This window comes from Salmo salar, chromosome 06 (genome assembly GCF_965601325.2).
Source record: "Salmo salar chromosome 06, fSalSal1, whole genome shotgun sequence".
NCBI lineage: Eukaryota > Metazoa > Chordata > Actinopteri > Salmoniformes > Salmonidae > Salmo > Salmo salar.
In genome coordinates this window covers 66,128,111-66,150,867 of record NC_138296.1, presented here as the reverse complement: position 1 = coordinate 66,150,867, position 22,757 = coordinate 66,128,111, and the positions used below count along the sequence as shown (strand labels likewise).

The window sequence follows — 22,757 nt, the reverse complement described above, 5'->3', positions numbered from 1 at the left end:
AGATTCAACCATGAAGAGCACACTTCTCCAGCGTGCCAGTGGCCATTAAAGGTGAGCATTTGCCCACTGAAGTCGGTTATGACGCCGAACTGCAGTCAGGTCAAGACTCTGGTGAGGATGACGAACACGCAGATGAGCTTCCCTGAGACGATTTCTGACAGTTTGTGCAGAAATTCTTTGGTTGTGCAAACCCACAGTTTCATCAGCTGTCTGGCTGGATGGTCTCAGATGGTCCCGCAGGTGAAAAGCTGGATGTGGAGGTTCTGGGCTGGTGTGGTTACACGTGGTCTGTGGTTGTGAGGCTGGTTGGACATACTGCCAAATTCTCTAAAACAACGTTAGAGGTTGCTTACTGTAGAGAAATGAACGTCAAATTCTCTGGCAACAGCTCTTTTGGACATTCCTGCAGTCAACATGCCAATTGCACACTCCCTCAAAACTCGAGACATCTGTGGCATTGCGTTGTGTGACAAAACTGCACTTTTTAGAGTGGCCTTTTATTGTTCCCAGCACAAGGTGCACCTGTGTAATGGTCATGCTGTTTAATCAGCTTCTTGATATGCCACACCTGTCAGGTGGATGGATTTTGTTGGCAAAGCAGGATTGCTCACTAACAGCGAAGTAAACAAATGTATGCACAAAAAATTTGAGAAATAAGCTTTTTGTGCGTATGGAACATTTCTGGGATCTTTTATTTCAGCTCATGAAACATGGGACCAACACTGTACATGTTGCGTTTATATTTTTGTTCAGCGTACATCTTATATATAAAACATCAAACATGTCATTATATACATGCATATAAAATATTGTTGAAACAATATTTCAGGGCAAATTCATATATTTCATTAATCTTTTGTTAAATATAAGGGGAAAATACATTTCCCACATTTCCCAGAATGCATTAGTTTTACCCTCAAGTTAACCCTTTGGCCTTGGTGGAATTATAATTGGCTATTCTAAGCACTAAGGTTAAAAGAGTTTATGAACATAGTTTCCAGAGAAAAGTGATATATTCTTTAGTATCTGGAAGTGTGACCTTTCCGATTTAATGAAACTCTCATGTTCTATGACCGAGTGGAATTTCTTTGATTTGCACTGATTCAAACTCAAATTCAAATTCTACATCCTGTGGCGTGTGGCCAATTTAATTAGAATTTTAACTCATGAGTTGAATGGGAGTGAATTCCAAGATTCTGCATTGAGACCAACCCTGGTGTGCGTATGAGAGAGAGCCTGCACCCCATCTCCCTCCCTCTCACAGCCTCTCTCTCACAGCCTCTTGCCCCTCCACCCTCCACTGAGCTTCTGATCTCTGTCTGTTAGACTAGACTAAAGACAACAAGCATCCCATCAGACACAATTCAAACAGAAGGTCAGGTGATTGGTCTCCACTGATCTGTGTGACTTAGTGATGGGCTCTCTCCCTCCCTTGTGTGTAAACAATGATAGAGCGTATTTGCACACCTCGGCGAATAGCGGTGCGTTGATTAAAAGGGACTTCCAGTGTTTGGGCCTCCCACGCCGTCGTTTCAATCTCCCTCCTCTGTTTGAGATAGTCGGCGGTTCACCGGGCAACCTTCTTCACCGGGGCAACCTTCTTCACGACGAGAACTCACACTATAACACCAAGCAGAAAGACGCCTCTCTAACCCTGGCTGATGTTGAAGTTGACGAGCATGCAAGGCTTGATTTTAACCATGATGAACCTTTTTCTTTAACAGTTTAGCTAGGTACTAGAAGTTCCCTCTAAGTACCCCTGGTAGAGGCGCAGGGGGAAGAGAAAAAAGTCCCGAGTTCAAATTGGAGCAGATTTAGAAGCATCCCAATTAGTGCCTGAGGGAGAGAGATAGGCCTGTCTGGTAGAGGAGCACTGATGAAGCACCTAGGCTCCGTCATTAGCCTGCACACTGAGTCCCTTGACACCACCGTTGGCCACAGAGCTTGATGAGGTGGGCTGGAATGGACACGGCGTCTGTCTCCTTTGTCTACTGCTGTTGCTGTTGCTGTTCCCTGGCACGGCTCTGTCTTCTACCATGTGCTGCTGGGCTTTCTGTTCCAGAAATAGCTGGCCAAGTGTATGCAAAATCAGCATTGTACTGTATGCAAAATCGTTTTTCATATGCTGTTCATATGCATGTAATGTCTTGAGCAGGTCTGGGATCTGTTGTATGTGACAGGAATGTATCCTTTGCCAGAGGAGACAACCCAATGTTGAATGGTGGTTGTCTGTGCTGCAGCCTAGTGTGATTAGTTTGTTGGCCCTTATCAGTTCTCGTAACAAGCTCCGTAGTGACACCTCTGCTCCGCCCCAGGCCCCTGGTCATCTAGTAAATGTCACTATAATGACACACGCATGAACATTTACAGGTCCAGCAGGCCAAAAGAGTTAATTGGGGACTGTAACCTGCAATGAAAAGGAGAGATATCAAGAATTTTGGTTGTAGAGTAAGTGAATGTTTTGGATCATTTTAGGTGCATTTATTTTAGGAACATATTTCATATCTCATTGTGCCGTTTTCTAAATGTGCAATGATTTCAGTGTAATGACCTCGGTGTTTAGAATTGTTTGGACTATGAGGTTGCTAAGGAAACATTACCATCCAATGGTCTCGTTATTCATGATCAAGTTCTAGGACTAGTAGTGCTTTAATTGGTGGAGTAATTGAAATTGTAGAGCCCTGCAGGATCTTTTCCAGTAGCATCGTTTAATTGTTTTTACATGGCCAATCAGTGTGTGTGTGTACCCAGAGGAGCTCCAGGGGACCTGTGCTAGCTAGCTAGCTTCATTTTCACTGTCACTACCCAGACAGCTTAATGTTCTCTTATTCTGGCCTTATTAAAAGCTGCTGCCTGCTACACATCCTGATCCCTCACACTCATCACGTCTCCTCTGCACTTCTAACCAGGTCTGGAGATGTTTTCTGATTTCCTCAGGTACATTTAAATTGCTTTTCGGTGTCTGAAATGGCAGTGGAATACTGACCCATCGAGCACATAAAGTGTGTGAGTGCCAGGCAGGCTGTGATAATAGCGTGCTCAGAGACACTTGGCTCTAATAAGAGGTGTTTGATTGCTTTTTTTAATGTATTTTTCCTCCTGTTGATTATATTTTCGGCCGGCTGCGGGGCGGACAAGCCCTTTCATGATGCTGCTGCTTGAGTGATTCTGAGCTCAACATCGTTACTGTAGATAGGCGTGGTACAGTAACAGTAATGCTATAGAATATATGTAGAGTGTTGATCTTTATAGCTTTGTCATAGAGAGGAATGGTAACAGATAAGCCTATTCCTCACTGACTTTATACTGTCTAGGTATAAGGAGATTGATATAGAAAGAGCATACAATGACCTCCCTGTTTAAAGGAAGAGATAACCTGCTCTTGGTGATGGACGCTTAGATATGGACATATAGCTCAGTAAATAATCCTCTATCTTTAGGAAATATTTACCTTTCTCTGTGAACAGTGGCTGTCTGGCTGGCAGGCTGGCTGGCTGGCTGGCTGTCTGGCTGGCTGGCTGGCTGGCTGGCTGGCTGTCTGGCTGGCTGGCTGGCAGGCTGGCTGGCTGGCTGGCTGGCTGGCTGGCTGGCAGGCTGGCTGGCTGGCTGGCTGGCTGGCTGGCTGGCTGGCAGGCTGGCAGGCAGGCTCGGTAATGTTTGCTGTGCTGTGTGACCCATACCCAGTGGGTTTAAAAAAAAAGCTAGAACACCTCCCAGTAGAAATCAGTGAATATGGTTGTTAGCTAGCAGAGCACAGAACCATCAGAGTTTGGGAAATAAAACGACTTCCCATCAATGCACTGCACTCCTGTGGACCCCAGGAAGAGTAGTTGCTGCTTCAGCAAAAGCTAATGGGCATCCTAAGAAAATACTTAATACTCAACTCCCTCCAGTCAAGGAATGGAAGCCATTTTGAACGATTTCCCTACAAAGGTTTCTGTTTGTTCTACACTTGTGTTCACTCTAGGCAGCTATACAACTGGTGGCATATTTTTGTGTGCATAGAAAGACTGTCAATATGTAAATGCAGGGCAATTAAACAATTTCCTTCAGTGCATCTGTTTCACAGTTAGCTTAGATTTCAATAAAGTACCAGTACATGTATCATTGTTCTAAAGGTATCAGTGTACAACACTATAGCTGCCATAGTATTAACCCCACCAACCTGTGTCTGACAGTTTGATGTTTTTGAGGCTGAAAATAATTTGCTTTTGAACGCCTCCCACTCGCTCCCCTGGAAATATTGTTGGGCTGAAAGTCTGCACGCACTTCTTTGTTGTCTCCAATTATTCCTCCACTCCTGCCTTACTCTATTTCTCTCTCTACCCACACTCTGATCCCAGAGAGCTTTCTTTCGCCAATTATGGTCATAAAGAAAGGCGGCCATTTTAGAACACTCTCATGTTGGGCTTGTTGTGTTAAGAGATTACTGCACTTTGCTAGCTGTATAGTAACTGAGATGAATTGAAAATAAATAACTAGCTAGCCGGTGACTGCATTGATCTCATGAGATTGCAGGAACGCTTTTTCCTTCCATGATCCTCGGGGAAAGGCTGACTTCTCTCGTGTGTGGTTTTGTTTATCTGTTTGTTTTGTCATGTTAATTGTTTCCGTCTTTCTATCTGTCTTCTAATTAATTTGAAATGTTAGCCACACGCTGAAGCTGAAAGGGAAATATTATATACGGTAGTTTCAGCATGTTAAGGCTTATAAGGAGCTTACGCACTTATCCCTAGACAATGTCAATTATATCCACCCACAACATCTCATGAGCACAATTATTTTCCCTGTGGGAAACAGACGTTTTTAGAACATGTCTCTCTTATCCTCTTCACATTGCTTGCTGTTTGGGGTTTTAGGCTGGGTTTCTGTACAGCACTTTGAGATATCAGCTGATGTAAGAAGGGCTATATAAATACATTTGATTTGATTTGATTTTGATTCACAGGTGAGGAGAATTTACTGGCAATTCTGAAAAGGCGATGGTGGAAGTACATGATTTTGGGATTGATAGACATCGAGGCTAACTACCTGGTTATCAAAGCCTACCAATACACCACACTAACCAGCGTACAGGTGAGTCTGCTTTCATCTATCACATGTGAACCCATAGGTGTTCGTGTATGTGCGCAGGGGTGCGTGGGTGCATGTGTAGGTACAAGCCTGTCCCTAGACGTTCCCTTGACTGGCCGCTGGACAGACATAAGACAGTAATACGGCAGTGACCTTTGTTGAGTCTACATAATAAGATGGCTAATTAAAGGTACTCTGGCTGACTCTCATTCCCGTGTGTCACTTCATCTTCATTACATTGCAGTTAGTGCCAGAGGAGCCTTACTCAGATCCACCCGAAAGGCATCAGTTCCTTGGCGCAGGGCTGGAGGGATGGAAGGAGGGAGGTTTAAATGATTATAGGAGAGTCTCGGTGAGAGCACAATAGATTTTTGTTCCTCTAATCTCACCTGAATCTGACATTTTCCTCCACTCCTCCAGAGCCCAGGTAGGACTCAGGATCAATTCCAGTGGCCCGGTGGCTGCAGCGATTTGGGGAAACAGATAGTGAGGAGTGTGTCAGTATCCCCTCTCTAGTAATGAACCAGGCCTCTAAACTCTCTCCTCTCAGTGTAGTCAGTTAGGGCTGAGCGGGAACAGATGACACCATTAACACTCCACCGGCTAACCAGGACTCTTCTAGTTCCTCCAGCATGCAGGCCTCTCACACTCAGAGAGAATGAGAGAGGAGAAATGAGATCCGTGCCAACTGCAAAGTTGTGATAATGGGTATAGATGGCTCTTGTGGTGTACATGCTGTACTGAAACCATATCAGTTGAGTAGTTTCACCGTAGTCTAGTGTCATTTTCATTCGTCAAGTCTACGGTGGCCTGGAAATGTGAGGTATCGGCAACAATCGGAAGAAATAGATCAATTCCCTCTTCAGATCATAGTGGAGATGTGTCATTTTCCATTTGCAAGTAGTGGGGAGGGAACCATGTGGAAACAAATTGGCAGAATAACATCTGTAAATGTGTCTTCTGTCAGCTTGTGGGTCTCTGCCTCTGCCTCTACTCAGCCAGACAGAAAACAGATGGAGTGTCAGGGTCTATATCCGTCAGATACCGTTCATCTCACATCATCCCCCGACCGCCACTCGAGACCGCTCCGCCTCGCCGTTATTTCGGGAAGTGGAATCGATGACCGGCACGGCACCGCTGTCTCACGACAGAGAGAGATAATCCGTGGGCTGGGCCTGAGTCCTGCTGTGGGCTGGAGCAGCGGGAGTGGGAGTGTCAGGGCCAGTGGTGTGGAGGGCTGACTGTTCTGTTGAAGTAAAGTAGGGAAGTGTAAAAGGTACCAGAATCCCCTCATTCCCCTGGGGTCTGGCCCTGTGACTGACAGACAGTCCTCATTCCCCTGGGGTCTGGCCCTGTGACTGACAGACAGTCCTCATTCCCCTGGGGTCTGGCCCTGTGACTGACAGACAGTCCTCATTCCCCTGGGGTCTGGCCCTGTGACTGACAGACAGTCCTCATTCCCCTGGGGTCTGGCCCTGTGACTGACAGACAGTCCTCATTCCCCTGGGGTCTGGCCCTGTGACTGACAGACAGTACTCATTCCCCTGGGGTCTGGCCCTGTGACTGACTGACAGTCCTCATTCCCCTGGGGTCTGGCCCTGTGACTGACAGACAGTCCTCATTCCCCTGGGGTCTGGCCCTGTGACTGACAGACAGTCCTCATTCCCCTGGGGTCTGGCCCTGTGACTGACAGACAGTCCTCATTTCCCTGGGGTCTGGCCCTGTGACTGACAGACAGTCCTCATTCCCATTCCCCTGTGGTCTGGCCCTGTGACTGACAGACAGACAGACCTAATTCCCATTCCCCTGTGGTCTGGCCCTGTGACAGACAGACAGACCTAATTCCCATTCCCCTGTGGTCTGGCCCTGTGACAGACAGACAGACAGACAGACCTAATTCCCATTCCCCTGTGGTCTGGCCCTGTGACAGACAGACAGACCGACAGACAGGCGGGATGACGCAGTGACGATTTGATCAGTACCTCCATGCCCTGCTGACCCATAGTCAGCACAAGGCACTGATGTGACAAGCACACGAATGGCCTGCAGCTACTGTTTACACAGCGATGGATCTATCCGCATGGTGTGACTGTCACTGAATGATTAGGTCGGGCGGTGACGAGAGTGATAGGGTGACTCTCTTCCACAGTGTAGAGACAGAGAGATTTGAGAGTAGCATTGCACAGCAGCAGCTCTCTCTCTCTAAAGTAAACCCAGCCTGAGCATATGGCGAAGGTGATTAAACATTCAGAGAAAGGACTGCTCATGGAATCACTGTAAATATTGACTCAGTAAACAGCTAGAACTCAATCTGGGACTCCTCAGTCATTTGTTTTTCGAGGTCTGCTGTGCAAATTTGTTTGATATTTAGAGAACAGGTCAAGTGAAGTCAAATGAAGTAAGTTTGGTTGTTCGTTGGAGACTTTATCAATGGACTCTCTCACTCGAAGGCCAAGTTATACTCTCCACTTGTTACTCTGTGCAGGGTAATTTGCTATTTAGCTTGATTGGCTTTCACTAACTGATTCCTTTGGGAGGGTGGAGGAGAGAAATAGCCATAACAATTCTCAATAGTTTTATGTAAACTATAACAAGGTTAGACAATGCCTCATCAATATTAATATGCAGGCATGAAGAGAACTGGGCATAAGTCGGTGCTATAAAATACTTTCCCATTAAGGGGAAATGATTAGTTGTTATGAATGGTCATGGTGTCTGGCTAGGCTCCAGTATGAGGAGATTAGTGGACACATCTGGGGAAAGCTCCTCTTCATCAACTCGTTAGAACAGGCAGCTACAGATGTGGGATCTTTATTTGAGCCAGTTTGCTGCAGCAGGAAAATAATCCTACAGCAACAGGAAATGTGAATTATTATGTGGACAATTTTTTGTAGGGGTTGATACATTCCTCGTTAGGGAAATCAACAACTTTAGAAGCCTTTTTAAACCTCAAATACACTACAAGTTTGCATTTCCTGCTAGGCAAAAGAGTGATCAAATTAAGATCCTACATCTGAATGCTACTGTAACGGGTGTCGTAATGATTGGACCAAGGTGCAGCGGGAACGTGTAAACTTATCTTCTTTAATTGGTAAAAATAAGGAAAAAACAAACAAAACACGTATACAAACACAACGACCGCCACTAACAGTCCTGTCATGTGCTCAGACACTAAACAAGGAGACAACTACCCACAAATCCCATGACAAAAACACCCCTCTTAAATAAGACCTTCAATTAGAAGCAATGAAGAGCAGCTGCTTCCAATTGAAGGTCAACCCCATCAACTAAACATAGAAATAGAAAGACTAGACTAGAACATAGAAATATATTAACCTAGAACATTAACCAAAACCCCGGAACACTCTAAACAAACACCCCTCTACATAAACACATAGCCCAACAAACCCCAAACCACATAAAACAAACACCCCCTGCCACGTCCTGACCAAACTACAATAACAAATAACCCCTTTTCTGGTCAGAACGTGACAGCTACTCAGTCCTCCACTTCAAGATATGCAGGTAGCCAGCCGCGGTCCTGGGGACAAATCACTGTAAAACAGAGGAATTAGTTGAAGATTTATTTCGGCAGAATTAAGCGGAGAGTCTTAGGACTGACTAAATCGCATCATTCTTTCTCCTCACTTGGCTAAGTCTCATAGGACCTGTGATAATTGTATCGGTTTCATTAGTTTGCTGGTATTTGTAAAAAGGAGCAGAGAATGTCATTGCCAATGTCAGGTCTATTATTTTGCTAGTAATTCACTGTAAAAGTTGTCGGGTTAATGCCAGAGCTGTTCCCCAGATAGCCATGAGAGCACAGGGAGAGTAAACACAGAACTCAACCTCAATCACTCACTCACTTTCAGGGTTCTCTCATGGTTATCGTTATCCTTACACTGTTTATTTATCTCTCTCCACTTCCCTTTTTCTCTCTCTCTTGCTCTCTCTCTCTCTTGCTCCTTTTCCTCTCATCCTTCTGTCATCCTTCTGTCATCCCTCTGTCATTCTTTTTCTCTCTCCTGCTCTCTGTGATTGTCCCTCTCATTCCCTCCCTCCACTTTCTCTCTCCACTCTCTCTCGCGCTCAAGGGCACGCTTCACTACAGTAACAGACAGGTTTATATAACCAAGCGGTGAAAAAGCCTTCCATTAGGCAGAAACACACTGGCCTGATGAGAGAGTGAGACATACTGGGCTGTCGTTTACACATCGATAAACCACACGTTATCATGCCAGGGTTGTCTTAGGTGTCAGAACATTCATTGCACACATCGATGTGAGCTGCCAGGCGAGCCACCGCACCACCTCTTCTCCTCTGTGTACTCAACCTGTGATGAGCAGTAATGGGTGGGGGCCATTTTGCTGTCCTGCGGTTAACCCCTCGTTCTCCTGTGCACTACCTTTCCCGGAGGATGAGCCCATAGTGCTACCACTAAGTGCCAGAGAGGCTTCCCAGAATGGAGGCCTGATGGTCTCCTAGGCGATCATAAACCTTCCTCTCCTCCCTCCTGCATGGCCCTGTCTCCTCCCTGACACGCCATCCTCCATCAGCCCTAATTCGCCATCCTTATTTTCTCTCATCACCATTATTTGTTGGACTGTCCTCTGACCTCGTCCTCTATAGTACTGTGTCCCCCCCGCTGTCCTATGTGTCACCCCTGGACTTTGTGGTGGGTGGTTTTAGCTCTGCTGTGATACCATCTCTGGTGTTTAGGTGTGTATTTTGTCTATGTGCTGTACAGTATCTTGGAACTCCATTGAAACCATTTTCTCTGTGTGTCTCTATGAACTGGAGTTCAGTGTGTCCATTCTAACCCTGTATCTCTCCGCTCTGTCTGTCAGCTCTTAGACTGTTTCACCATCCCCGTGGTGCTGCTGCTGTCCTGGTTCTTCCTGCTGGTGAGGTACAAGGCCGTGCACTTTGTGGGCGTCGGGGTGTGTCTGCTGGGCATCGGCTTAATGGTGGGGACAGACGTCCTGGTGGGAAGACAACAGGGCCTAGGTAACACACACACATTTGGACTATATGGGCGTAATATCAGGTTGTGATTTAGGGGAAGGCGAGGATGGGTAAGTCTGCCCTTTTTTCTTTATGATTGTTTATTTATTTAATTTGAAGATTGTAAATTAGAAATATCAAGGTTGTTTTTTTCAGTTTGATATGACATGGCCTAATTGTAGAGGTCAGGTATATTATCTCCTAAAAGCTGTGAATCGGAACGATTAGCTTTTAAGATAAAACCTAATAAATATGAATAGATGTATTATAGGGCTAGGATACATGATTATATATTTTAAAACCTGCCTAGGTTCTCTATTGGAATAGGCCTATACGATCCTAAAATAATTGGTGTTATTACACTTTTACATTTAAAAAATACATCTCAATATAAAAAATGTAAAGGATGATTATTCTTCCAATACACACCGGCAAATTGATTAGGTATTGTCAACAGGGTTGTTGTCTCTAGTGTGTGTGGGCTGGTTAACACTGGGATAAACTGATTAAAGTTAAAGGTAGAACTAATACAATAATTGGCTTATGGAAGCACTTCTCTAAGCGAGAGAAAGGTATAGTATATATTCTATATAAGCTATTCATGCTACCTGTTATATTCCTGATCCTAATGATATCGGCCCAGGTGTAAAACAGCTGAGGTGACAGAGCAACGACCCTGGAATAAAAAACTATGTGTAGGGTGGAGAGAGGGTTGGTTTTACAGGTTTACTTGCTCTGGGTTGTCAGTACTACATGTGTTCTTGGCTGTCGTGCCTTGGCTGTGTCGGAATCGATTGTAAATTAAACTTGGGTATTCCGTTATGGGCAGTGTGATGCCTAAGACTAAGTTTTACTAATTAGCAGCCGTTAGAATCTATGTTCCTTTTTCCTTCTTCCTGTTTTGGTCGGAATACATCAGGACATAATGAGGACTACATGAAATAGGTCTTGCGTGTAATGGACATTAAAAAAAAGCACTGGTCTTGCGATATGTTCAAGTTGTTTTCTCTTCATTTTTTCAAAAATGTTTGAACTATTGAATCCAATGAAGTGAGCAGGCTGGGCTGACAGTTATAGCTTTGCTAGGACTTCTAAATATGAGCATGCATGTTTAAGATTGTGCTGATATTATTTATATTAATATGATCTATTATTGTTACTATTTCTTTTTTTCCTGACTGTTTTCCATGTTATTTGGTTGGTTATCTTAAGCATCCTCATAGATATTTATGTTATCATGGGACTGCCCATATTTCCCTCTGGCCAACACCAATTGGCAGCCAAGGGTTTGCTTTAGGACGCAAAGGTGCGTCATGAGTCAGGGAGATGGTCTGGTGGTCTTAGTGACAACAGACCTAGATATGGGGGGGAGGTCTTAGTGGGGGGAATATTAGGACAATTGGAGGTTTGCAAAGTTGCAGCTACAGTATGCTTAAAAGGACACATTATTATGGTACAGCTATATGGACACTTAATCATCATGGTGCTTTTTAATGGTAAGTTTACAAACATTGGTTGTGGTAAGTATAATTGAAACGTGGGTATCATTATGGTAAGTGGGGAAATAAGTATAGCCAGTTATAATTGTAAAGTCTTAGCAGATCATAAAAAAAGAAGCTACATTTTTACATGGCTAAAAAATAAAGAATATAATATCTATTGTTTACAGGAAACTCTTTCTACAAATATAGATGAGGTTGGGTGGAAAAAGGACTGGGAGGGAGAAATATATTTTTGTCATGGGCAAAGAAACTCAAAAGGGGGGATTATACTAATTAATAGAAATGTTGTTCTGATTGTGCAAACAGATCCGCAAGGAAGATGGATTATTTTAAATGTGCTATTGGAACAAAAACAGATCTGGCTAATTAATCTATATGGACCAAATAATGATGATCCACACTTGTTCGAATATATATAATAATCTATTGAGCTCGCAAGCAACAAAATAATATATTATTATGGTGGGAGATTATAATACGGTTTTAAGTACCTCAATGGATCATAAAATAAATCACTCCACAAACTGTCACCCTCAAGCACTGAAGGAGATCAGGAAGATCATGAATACATTAGAACTAGTGGATATATGGACGACACAACAGTGCTAGGCTTGATTACCAGCAACGACGAGACAGCCTACAGGGAGGAGGTGAGGGCCCTCGGAGTGTGCTGTCAGGAAAATAACCTCACACTCAATGTCAGTAAAACAAAAGAGATGATCGTGGAGTTCAGGAAACAGCAGAGGGAGCACCCCCCTATCCACATCGAAGGGACAGCAGTGGAGAAGGTGGAACGTTTTAAGTTCCTCGGTGTACATATCAGACAAACTGAAATGATCCACCCACACAGACGGTGTGGTGAAGAAGGCACAACAGCACCTTTTCAACCTCAGGAGGCTGAAAAAATGTGGCTTGTCACCAAAAACCCTCACTAACTTTTACAGGTGCACAATTGAGAGCATCCTGTCGAGCTATATCACCGCCTGGTACGGCAACTGCACCGCCCGCAACCGCAAGACTCTCCAGAGGGTGGTGCGGTCTGCACAATGCATCACCGGGGGCAAACTACCTGCCCTCCAGGACACCTACAGCAACCGATGTCACAGGAAGGCAAAAAAGATCATCAAGGACAATAACCACCCGAGCCACTGCCTGTTCACCCTGCTTCCATCCAGAAGGTGAGGTCAATACAGGTGCATCAAAGCTGGGACAGAGAGATTTAAAAACAGCTTCTATCTCAAGGCCATCAGATTGTTAAACAGCCACCACTACCACAGAGAGGCGGCTGCCTACCTACAGACTTGATATCATTGGCCACTTTAATAAATGGAACACTAGTCACTTTAATAATGCCACTTTAAGAATGTTTACATATCTCGCATTACTCATCTCTTTAGACAAGTTGAGGATCTGGAACATCAGCAGAGTCGGCTCTTCACTGTTGATGTTGAGACTGGTGTTTTGCGGGTACTATTTAATGAAGCTGCCAGTTGAGGACTTGTGAGGCGTCTGTTTCTCAAACTAGACACTAATGTACTTGTCCTCTTGCTCAGTTGTGCACAGGGGCCTCCCACTCCTCTTTCTATTCTGGTTAAAGACAGTTTGCGCTGTTCTGTGAAGGGAGTAATACACAGCGTTGTACAAGATCTTCAGTTTCTTGGCAATTTCTCGCATGGAATAGCCTTCATTTCTCAGAACAAGAATAGACTGATGAGTTTCAGAAGAAAGTATATTGTTTTGGTCCATTTTGAGCCTGTAATCGAACACACAAATGCTGATGCTGCAGATACTCAACTAGTCTAAAGATGGCCAGTTGTATTGCTTCTTTAATCAGAACAACCATTTTCAGCTGTGCTAACATAATTGCAAAAGGGTTTTCTAATGATCAATAAATTAACATATCACAATTAATTTCTATAGAAAGTCAGCAAAAATAGATATGATTCTGCAACCATGGAGAGGTAAATACTTGTCTATTTATGGAAGAATCACACTGATTAACGCTTTGCTCCTTTCGCAGTTTACTTACTAATGGCACTGCCTACTCCAGATGACTCATTTTTTAAATCATATGAGCAACAAAATATTTCATTTTATTTGGAATGCTAAGCCAGACAAAATGAAACGTGCCTATTTATATATTGAATATGAGTTTGGGGGGCAAAAATGATTCAATATTAAAACCTCTCACTAAAAGCTTCACTCTGTTACAATGACGCTTGAATGAACTCGAGCCCAGTCGCAGAGAAACACAGCAAACAGCAGGTAAGGGTAAATCCAGAACTTTACTTAAAGTCTTCACAGAGACAAAGCAACAGCACAAGAGTGCACTAAACAAAACATAAGACCTAAGCAAGGATCCAGGCCAACAGAGGAACCTAAATAGCCAGGCAACCAGGTGAACAGAGAGGGCAATCAAACACAGGTGAAACCAATAAGAAACAATCAGGGTAACCTGGGAACTAGAAACAAGGTAAGGGTGCCCTCCAGCAGTAACCTAAGGAAACACACTCCAAAAGAAGCAGAAACTGTGACACACTCATACATAAATTAATCTTAAACCCAAAAGGGTTCTCCAGTAGATTATTAAGAAAGGTTCATCCTTTGTTCAAAAATGGCATTTTTGCCTTTATACAGATTACAATTTATCATTTCCGACTAATTGAAAATGACATTTTGTTATTAAAATTGCCCTTTCTTAAACAAGTTGTATATAGCTGGTTACAATTTCTGTTTTGTCCTCCAGAAAATATTTCTTTATGGAAAAAATGTTTAAAAATGGTATTATATTTATTAATGATATTATGAATTGAAACGGAGGAGTTATGTTACATATGCAGTTATGGAATATATACGGGAATATCTGCTCAATCCAAATTTACAACCAACTGATTGTTGCACTACCACAAAAATGGAGGAGGCAAGTGGAAAATGGAGAAGGTAGGGAACTTGTTTGCCTGCCATATATTAAAGAAACAAATTGGCTGAAAGGAACTGGCACAAATAGAAAAATACACCAGTTTCATTTGAGGACCAAAATGTTGACAGCATATAGGTTGCAAAATAAATGGGAAGCGATTTTCAATGTACCAATTCCATGGCATATGGTTTATGAACTGGTACAAAAAACTACACTTGATTCAACACTTTGAGTTTTTCAATTAAAATTATTATATACAATTCTTGCCACCAACAGAATGCTATAAATGTGGGATATACAACAGTCTCAGCTCTGTAGATTTTGCTGCGAAAAGACAGAATCAATAGATAATTTATTCTGGTATTGTCCCTATGTAGCTTGTTTCTGGTCACAGGTTCAGGAATGGTTAAAAAATCACAACATGCACTTAAAATTAACCTTACAAATAGCAGTGTTGGACGATTTGGAAAGCCATAGTCAGTCAATAAATAATATAATAATACTTGTAGGAAAGGTTTTCATCTTTAGCTCACAATCTGTGGATGCTATATGATTAGAAAGGTAAAAAAATTATGTAAAACATCACAGCACAATTGAAAAATATATGGCACATGGAAACCAAATGGGGGTGGTCTATGGTGATAGGTGGGAAGGGCAGAGAGTGGCTGAGGGTTGGGATTAAAGAGTTTATGTTTGGTAAAGTATTATTGTTACGTGACTGCTTTATATAAAAGTAAAAGTATGTATGCAAAATGTGTAGTTGAAGTCGTAAGTTTACATACTCCTTTGCCAAATACATTTAAACTCAGTTTTTCACAATTCCTGACATTTAATCCTAGTAAAAAATCTTAGGTCAGTTAGGATCACCACTTTATTTTAAGAATGTGAAATGTCAGAATAATAGTTGAGAGAATGATTTATTTCAGATTTGAAGTTTACATACACTCAATTAGTATTTGGTAGCATGGTACAACGCATCTCCTTCCTGAGCGGTATGACGGCTGCGTGGTCCCATGGTGTTTATACTGCGTACTGTTGTTTGTACAGATGAATGTGGTACCTTCAGGCATTTGGAAATTGCTCAAAAGGATGAGCCAGACTTGTGGAGGTCTACAATTTTTTTCTGAGGTCTTGGCTGATTTCTTTTGATTTTCCCATGATGTCAAGCAAAGAGGCACTGCGTTTGAAGGTAGGCCTTGAAATACATCCACAGGTACACCTCCAATTGACTCAAATGTTGTCAATCAGAAGCTTCCTAAGCCATGACATCATTTTCTGGAATTTTTCAAACTGTTTAAAGGCACTGTCAACTTAGTGTATGTAAACTTCTGACCCACTGGAATTGTGATACAGTGAATTATAAGTGAAATAATCTGTCTGTAAACAATTGTTGGAACAATTACTTGCCAAAACTATATTTTGTTAACAAGAAATTTGTGGAGTGGTTGAAAAACGAGTTTTAATGACTCTAACCTAAGTGTATGTAAACTTCCGACTCCAACTGTATGTAAAATGGATATGTAAAATGTATGTATATGTAGCAAAGAGCTTTAAACACATTTTGATTGCTATTGTGGAGTCTGCTGTGTCCTTCACACAAACACCCTTATCTCCTCCAACACACAGACAGTGTTCTCTCACTGTGCAGTTCACCATCGCGGTCTCATTGTGTTCAACCCTCACAGTACCTTCAGCAATAACCGAGTCAGATCCCCAGATCCCCAGTGTTAGTCCCTGGTGTGGTTTGCCTTTCACACCCATGGAGAGCCTCCCCCTCTCGCTATTGCATTAAGTACTCCTTGATTTCCCCAGCTCAACACGATTCAGATAGATAGATTGCGTGTTGGTTCGATATGAATAATACATGTTACGATCCAAATCATGTCACGTGTTCTGGATCCGAAAAGTTTCGAGTTTCATTGAAAAAAAACACGGCTGTAGTTTCATTTCTGTCTCGTGATTGACAGAATAGTTACATTATAGTGGGATTACTTTCAAATCTTCAAGCATGTGCTAAGCATCTGTAAGATCTTTGTTTGATTGGGTACAGTTTATCCATAGCTTACTGAACCCCATTGCAGCATACAGTATGCCCTAAGCATGTAGGAATAAAGGAGCAATGCAATTGTTTGGTGTCAGCTTCCAATCAATAATGCCTATTTGTCTTACCAGCTACACAATAATGTTGCTTAAAATAGTGAAAATAGATATTTTCAACACAGTAAAGTGAACAGTAAGAAGATTAAGTAATCAATGAAACTCCTTCTGTTAAAATCCTACATTTACTCAATGTATGAACTCACGCACAGTTGCTTTCTGTACCTTTTAAACACCCATTGTCTTTCACTGCCTCATTGTCATAATTTTTTTTCTCATAGGATAGACACTTAGTCTGATATTACTGGTGAGGGTTTCATAGGATAACCTATTTGTCATGAATAACTAATGTCTCTTTCATACAGTTTGACAGTCCTTCTCTCTCTCTCTCTCTCTCTCTCTCTCTCTCTCTCTCTCTCTCCCTCTCTCTCTCTCTAGGGGAACATAAGCTCCTGGGGGACCTGCTGGTGCTGGGAGGGGCCACGCTGTACGGCATCTCTAATGTGTGTGAGGAGTTCATCGTTAAGAACCTGAGTAGGGTGGAGTTCCTGGGCATGATGGGACTGTTTGGCTCCTTCTTCAGCGGCATTCAGCTGTGAGTGTTTGTGTGTGTGTCAGACCTATTGGAAATGATTTCAAATACTTAAGCTGTGCTTCATTGAGCTTGTCTGGCAAAATGAAACCAATATAATAGCCCCATAATGTCATACCTAGCCAATCAGGCACTCCAGGCAGGCTGAAGCAAATACAGGAAAAAGAGAGCTGAACACGCCCCCATTCACATCGACGGGACTGTAGTGGAGCGGGTTGTGAGTTTCAAGTTCCTAAGTGTCCACATTACCAACAAACTATCATGGTCTAAACACACCAAGAAAGTTGCAAAGAAGGCACAACAATGCCTTTTCCCCCTCAGGAGACTGAAAAGATTTGGCATGGGTCCCCAGATCCTCAAAAAGTTCTACAGCTGCACCATCAAGAGCATCCTGACGGGTTGCATCACTGCCAGGTATGGCAACTGCTCGGCATCCGACTGTAGTGCGTACAGCCCAGTACATCACTGAAGCCGAGCTTCCAGCCATCCAGGTCCTATATACTGGGCGTTGTCAGAGGAAGGCACAAAAAATTGTCAAAGCCTCCAGTCACCCAAGTCATAGACTGTTCTCTCTGCTACCGCACGGCAAGCGGTACCACTGGAGCGGCAAGTCTAGGTCCAAAATGCTCCTTAACATCTTCTACCCCCAAGCCATAAGACTGCTGAACAATTAATCAAATGGCCACCCGGACTATTTACACTGACTCTATTGTATTCAGTCTTTCTCTCTCCAGATCAGATGATGGCTTCGCTAGCAGCCCCATGCTGTCATATAATCTCCTTTTCTTTCTACGATGCTTCTAGTGCCACTAAGAAGGACATAGGCAAATTACAGTTGGCCCAGAACAGAGCAGCAAGGCTGGCCCTTAAAGGTACACGGAGAGCTAATATCAGTAACATGCATATCAGTCTCTCCTGGCTCAAACTAGAGGAGAGATTGACTGCATCACTACTTGTCTTTGTGAGAGGTATTGACGTGTTGAAAGCACTTGAACTGTCTGTTCAAACAGCGAACACTCAGCTCAGACACCCATACATACCCCACAAGACATGCCACCAGGGGTCTCTTCACAGCCCCTAAGTCCAAAACCGGCTCTGGGAAACAAACAGTACTACATAGAGCCATGATTACACGGAACTCTCTTCCACATCAAGTAACTCAAGCGAGCAGTAAAATCAGATAAAAAAACTATCAGATAGAACACACACGCATACGCACACACACTCTAATACAAACACTCTACACACACACATTGTAATATTGTAATATTGTAAATGTTATATTGTACATTTCTAATACTAGAGTAATAATGTAATAATGCCTTGTATGATATATAATGCTATTTCTGATGTAGGCTGTTGTTTTGTTGTTATGTAATTACTTTATTCATGTTTGGACCACAGGAAGAGTAGGGAACCTAATAAATACTGTACAGTTTGGCGTCCTAACCGACTTTAGTGGGCAAATGCTCACCTTCGATGGCAACAGGCACACTGGAGAAGTGTGCTCTTCATGGATGAATCCCGGTTACAACTGTACCAGGCAGACGTGTGGGCGAGCGGTTTGTTGATGTCAACGTTGTGAACAGAGTGCACCATGGTGGAGGTGGGGTTATGGTATGGGCAGGCATAAGCTAAGGAGAACAAACACAATTGCATTTTATCAATGGCTATTTGAATGCACAGAGAAACCGTGACGGGATCCAGAAGCCCATTGTCGTGCCATTTATCCGCCGCATCACCTAATGTTTCAGCATGATAATTCACAGCCCCATGTTGCAGGGATCAGTACACAATTCCTGGAAACTGAAAATGTCCCAGTGCATACTCACCAGAGATGTCACCCATTGAGCATGTTTGGGATGCTCCGGATTGACGTGTAGCACAGTGTATTCCAGTTCCCGCCAATATCCAGCAGCTTCGCACAGCCATTGAAGAGGAGTGGGACAACGTTCCACAGGCCACAAGCCTGATTAACTCCATGCGAAGGAGATGTGTCTCACTGCAATGGTGGTCACACCAGATACTGACCTGTTTTCTGATCCACGCCCTTACCTTTTTAAGGTATCTGTTCCCAACAGATGCATATCTGTATTCCCAGTCATGTGAAATTCATAGATTAGGTCCTAATGAATGTATTTAAATTGACTGATTTCCTAATATAAACTGTAACTCAGTAATAAAATCTTAGAAATTGTTGCATATTGCGTTTATATTTTTGTTCAGTTTTACTACTTTTTAATGAGCTCATTCTGAGGCTTAAAGAGGAATGATTAAAAAAAAATAGTTATGAGACATTGCCTGTCTTCCCTCCACTTATTTATCCACTTGTTATGTATGAAATTATCCCTACTGGGGAAGACAGTGGGAGCATGGGGACCTGTCTCTGTTTCTGTCTCTCGCTGATGTTAATTTTAGACACGCGAGCACCAGACGAGACCGTAACCTTGGTAACACGTCAGCACCGCCTAGTCAATTACGCTTTTTCACAGAGATGTCACAGAGCGAGACCTGGGTGGATTGTTTTCCATTCCTCTTGTCTGGAACAGAGGGGGGGAGTGAGGGAGGGAAAATGGTCTACCATGTTGTTTCTATTGTTAGTGCCCCTCTGGAGTCAGAGGATTCCATCAATAGAATTCCCAGGATCTATTCTGTAGGGTCAGAGGGTTGAACCCCGCCTCGCTCTGATAGGATAGATTTGTCACTGACTGAACCACAGGTGCTCAGCTGTCAAAACTTTTCTGTCAAGAGACTTGCTTATGATCCTCCTGTCTTACTTTCCTCCCTCCATCAGTAACTCTGTTGTATTCCCGATCTCACAACGCTTACCCCTGGCTGACGGGAACAGTTTTTCTTTCTGTTCCAGGGCCATCATGGAGCATAAGGAGCTGTTAAGGGTGCCCTGGGACTGGCAGATAGGTAAGTTACTGTTACTGGGATTTAGATGCTGCTCTCTCTTGCAGCGTTGGTTAGCAGCCCGTGTGTGGGGGGTGGATACAGGGATAATTAAACATTTGCAGAGTGGGAATTGATTGCCCTGTCTAGAGGAGATGCCCCCCCCCCCCCCCCCCCCGCTGTGTCAGATCCTGCTCACGCAATCAGTTAGGCTGTAAGGGGTGTCACTGGAAGATCACTCTGCAAATTAAGTAGGGGGGGTGAGGAGATGGGGCCCTGGGCTAAGATGGATGGGCCGCCGCTGTATAGTCAAAATGTATGGTGGGATGGTGTCAACCTTTACGAACATTTTGTTGTGCCGCATTTATTACTGGTAGGAGATGAAGGTGTCCACTGTTAGGTTCTAAATAACAGAGTAAAAACTAACGGACAACTATGAAAAGCTCAAACCAAGTTTATTCACCCAATGGGTCAGACAGCTGAACAGACAAAGACATGTTCCCACCAGCACAAGTATAGATACCCCACTTTAGGTGAAGTCTCCTCCTCTTCTCTGAACATAACATCTTTATTGCATCTTTATGTGGGTAGAAAACTGTTCCTTCTCCTTTACTGTGACCTGACCTGACCTTGGGCCCCATTCCTCACTAATCCACAGCTCTCCACCCTTATCAGTCACCGCAACCATGTGATTGCCTTTCCCTTACTCAGTAACATTCCAAGCCCCTGGCTCATATCCAACCTTAATTGACTCCACCATATACATTCCTCCTACAGATAACCATTCACTTCTGATGTAGAAACCAGACTGTGGCCCTCCTCCTTTCCATAGGATACCTGATGTCAAACAATAACATGTTCTGACAGAACATCAACGTTCTGCATTCCTCTCTCTCCCTCAGTACCATGAACAAAGATATTTCATATTTCAAGTTTAGAAGTCAGAACCCATCACCACTAACTGATATATGGATGCACTTTATTTGCTTATAACAGTGACTGTTCACTTAATATTTCATTTGAAACAAACAAGCAAAACAGGGTGCTACAGTACAGTATAGAGTAGACCATTAAGTTGACTGAGTTTCAATTAACTGGCCACTGAATATTTAAAATACAATAAATTATCAAGACAGCATGTTACATAGTAGCCCATGAAGATGCCCGATTTTAATTTACACAGATACAGGAGCCCAATGTGTGACGTGCAATTCGCCGCTCTCCAAAGCCAAAGCAAGTGACTAGGTCCTTAATCCACTTGGATTTACCCACTTTCTTTTGATTGAGCGAGCGAGGATGTGTGGTGCCAATAGCGGCGTTTGGGTAGCGTCCCAGGAGATGCTGGCTTGTCACAGGCATTAGCCAGTCTGCGGTGGCTTGAGGGGCACGCCATTATCTGTCACTGCCATGGCGGACAATACAGCGGGCGCCAGAAGGAAAAGATCTCCTCAGCCAAGATTGCTTTGCCCTAGAAAAATAATGAGGACTCGGTCATGTAAAATGTAGGATTGTGAGCGTCTTCCAAAGAGTTGGTGGGATCAATTGTTGTTTCTTCCCTCCTCAAGCTTACCACAGCTGTGTGTTTTTTTCCCACTCTTAATAACCAGATATTGATCATAAGAAAGATGAAAACAAAGGCCCATACACTGCCGTGAAATAAAATAGTTTATTTTAGATTCTCTTCGGGTGGTAGTCATGAATTCTCATACAAATACAGTCGCTCATCCTTCCTAATAACAGGGATTTGAATATTCATGAGATTTAGATGTGCTTCTAAAAGCAGAGTCTCATACTACTACACTATTAAAACTTAGCCCAGAGATACACTTCAACTTAGTTAAGAAAAGCAGGTGTCGGCCATATTGCTCTCTGGTATGCTGCCAGACAAAGTAAACAAGGCATTTGAATAACTCATGAGGCCTTCTGTTCAGCTATTCCACCAACTACCAACAGCGCCTGGAGAAAAAGGGTTAGGAAGTCTCTGTGCTTGGCCTTACAAAAAATGGCATACATCTCCTTGAGTGGATCGGAATAAAAATAATGCTGAATACAGTGAGACTTCCTGGTCTTCAATGGAGACCTTTGTTTTGGTCAAAACAGTCTCATCCCGTTACATGCAGTAGCTTGGGCCTGTCATGAATTCATGCAGTAAACCAGGCATGCAGATTAGGACTAGAACTCTTCAGTGTTTAAATGTATCCAATTCCCACCTGATCAGTAGTCAGCTGTCCTTCAGTACTTTCTCTCTACAGATAAACAACTGGATATTTTTGTTGTCTCTGCTGAGGACAAAAATCCTGATATGTCATGACTATAAAAATGAAAAGCGATTGAATGGAATCCTGATTTCTTTTAGTGGAATGAGCTGGTCGGAAATGGCCTTTGCAGCATTCATAACGGCTGCAAAGGCCTGAGAGCAGAATCTGACAGATAAATGCTATTTACGTTTAGTTTTGACACAAATCACCGTTGCCTGTCTGTGTTGTCTTTTCATCTGAGCCAGTAAAAGTTGTCTTTCATAAATGCGTTTCAAAAAGTCAAACCTGAAACTAGATGAGCATGTCATTTTATTTCAACACTAAATCAATTACCGTGTTTCTGCAGAACAAAAGATTATCAGAATGTCTCTCGTCGCTATATGACCACCTTCTCTCTGATATGTCGGTCATTGTGT

The 22,757-nt window shown here is 43.1% G+C and overlaps 1 protein-coding gene across 1 annotated transcript in view; it reads left to right on the top strand.

The window, feature by feature from the left end:
- The window catches only part of slc35f1 (solute carrier family 35 member F1), a 117,690-nt gene that overhangs the window by 74,066 nt on the left and 20,867 nt on the right, over positions 1-22,757 (top strand). The window contains exons 3-6 of the mRNA XM_014205138.3: positions 4,949-5,076; positions 9,921-10,080; positions 17,035-17,191; positions 20,055-20,107. Of these exons, the coding sequence (XP_014060613.1) occupies positions 4,949-5,076; positions 9,921-10,080; positions 17,035-17,191; positions 20,055-20,107 (498 nt within the window). The remainder of the gene's footprint in view (positions 1-4,948; positions 5,077-9,920; positions 10,081-17,034; positions 17,192-20,054; positions 20,108-22,757) is intronic.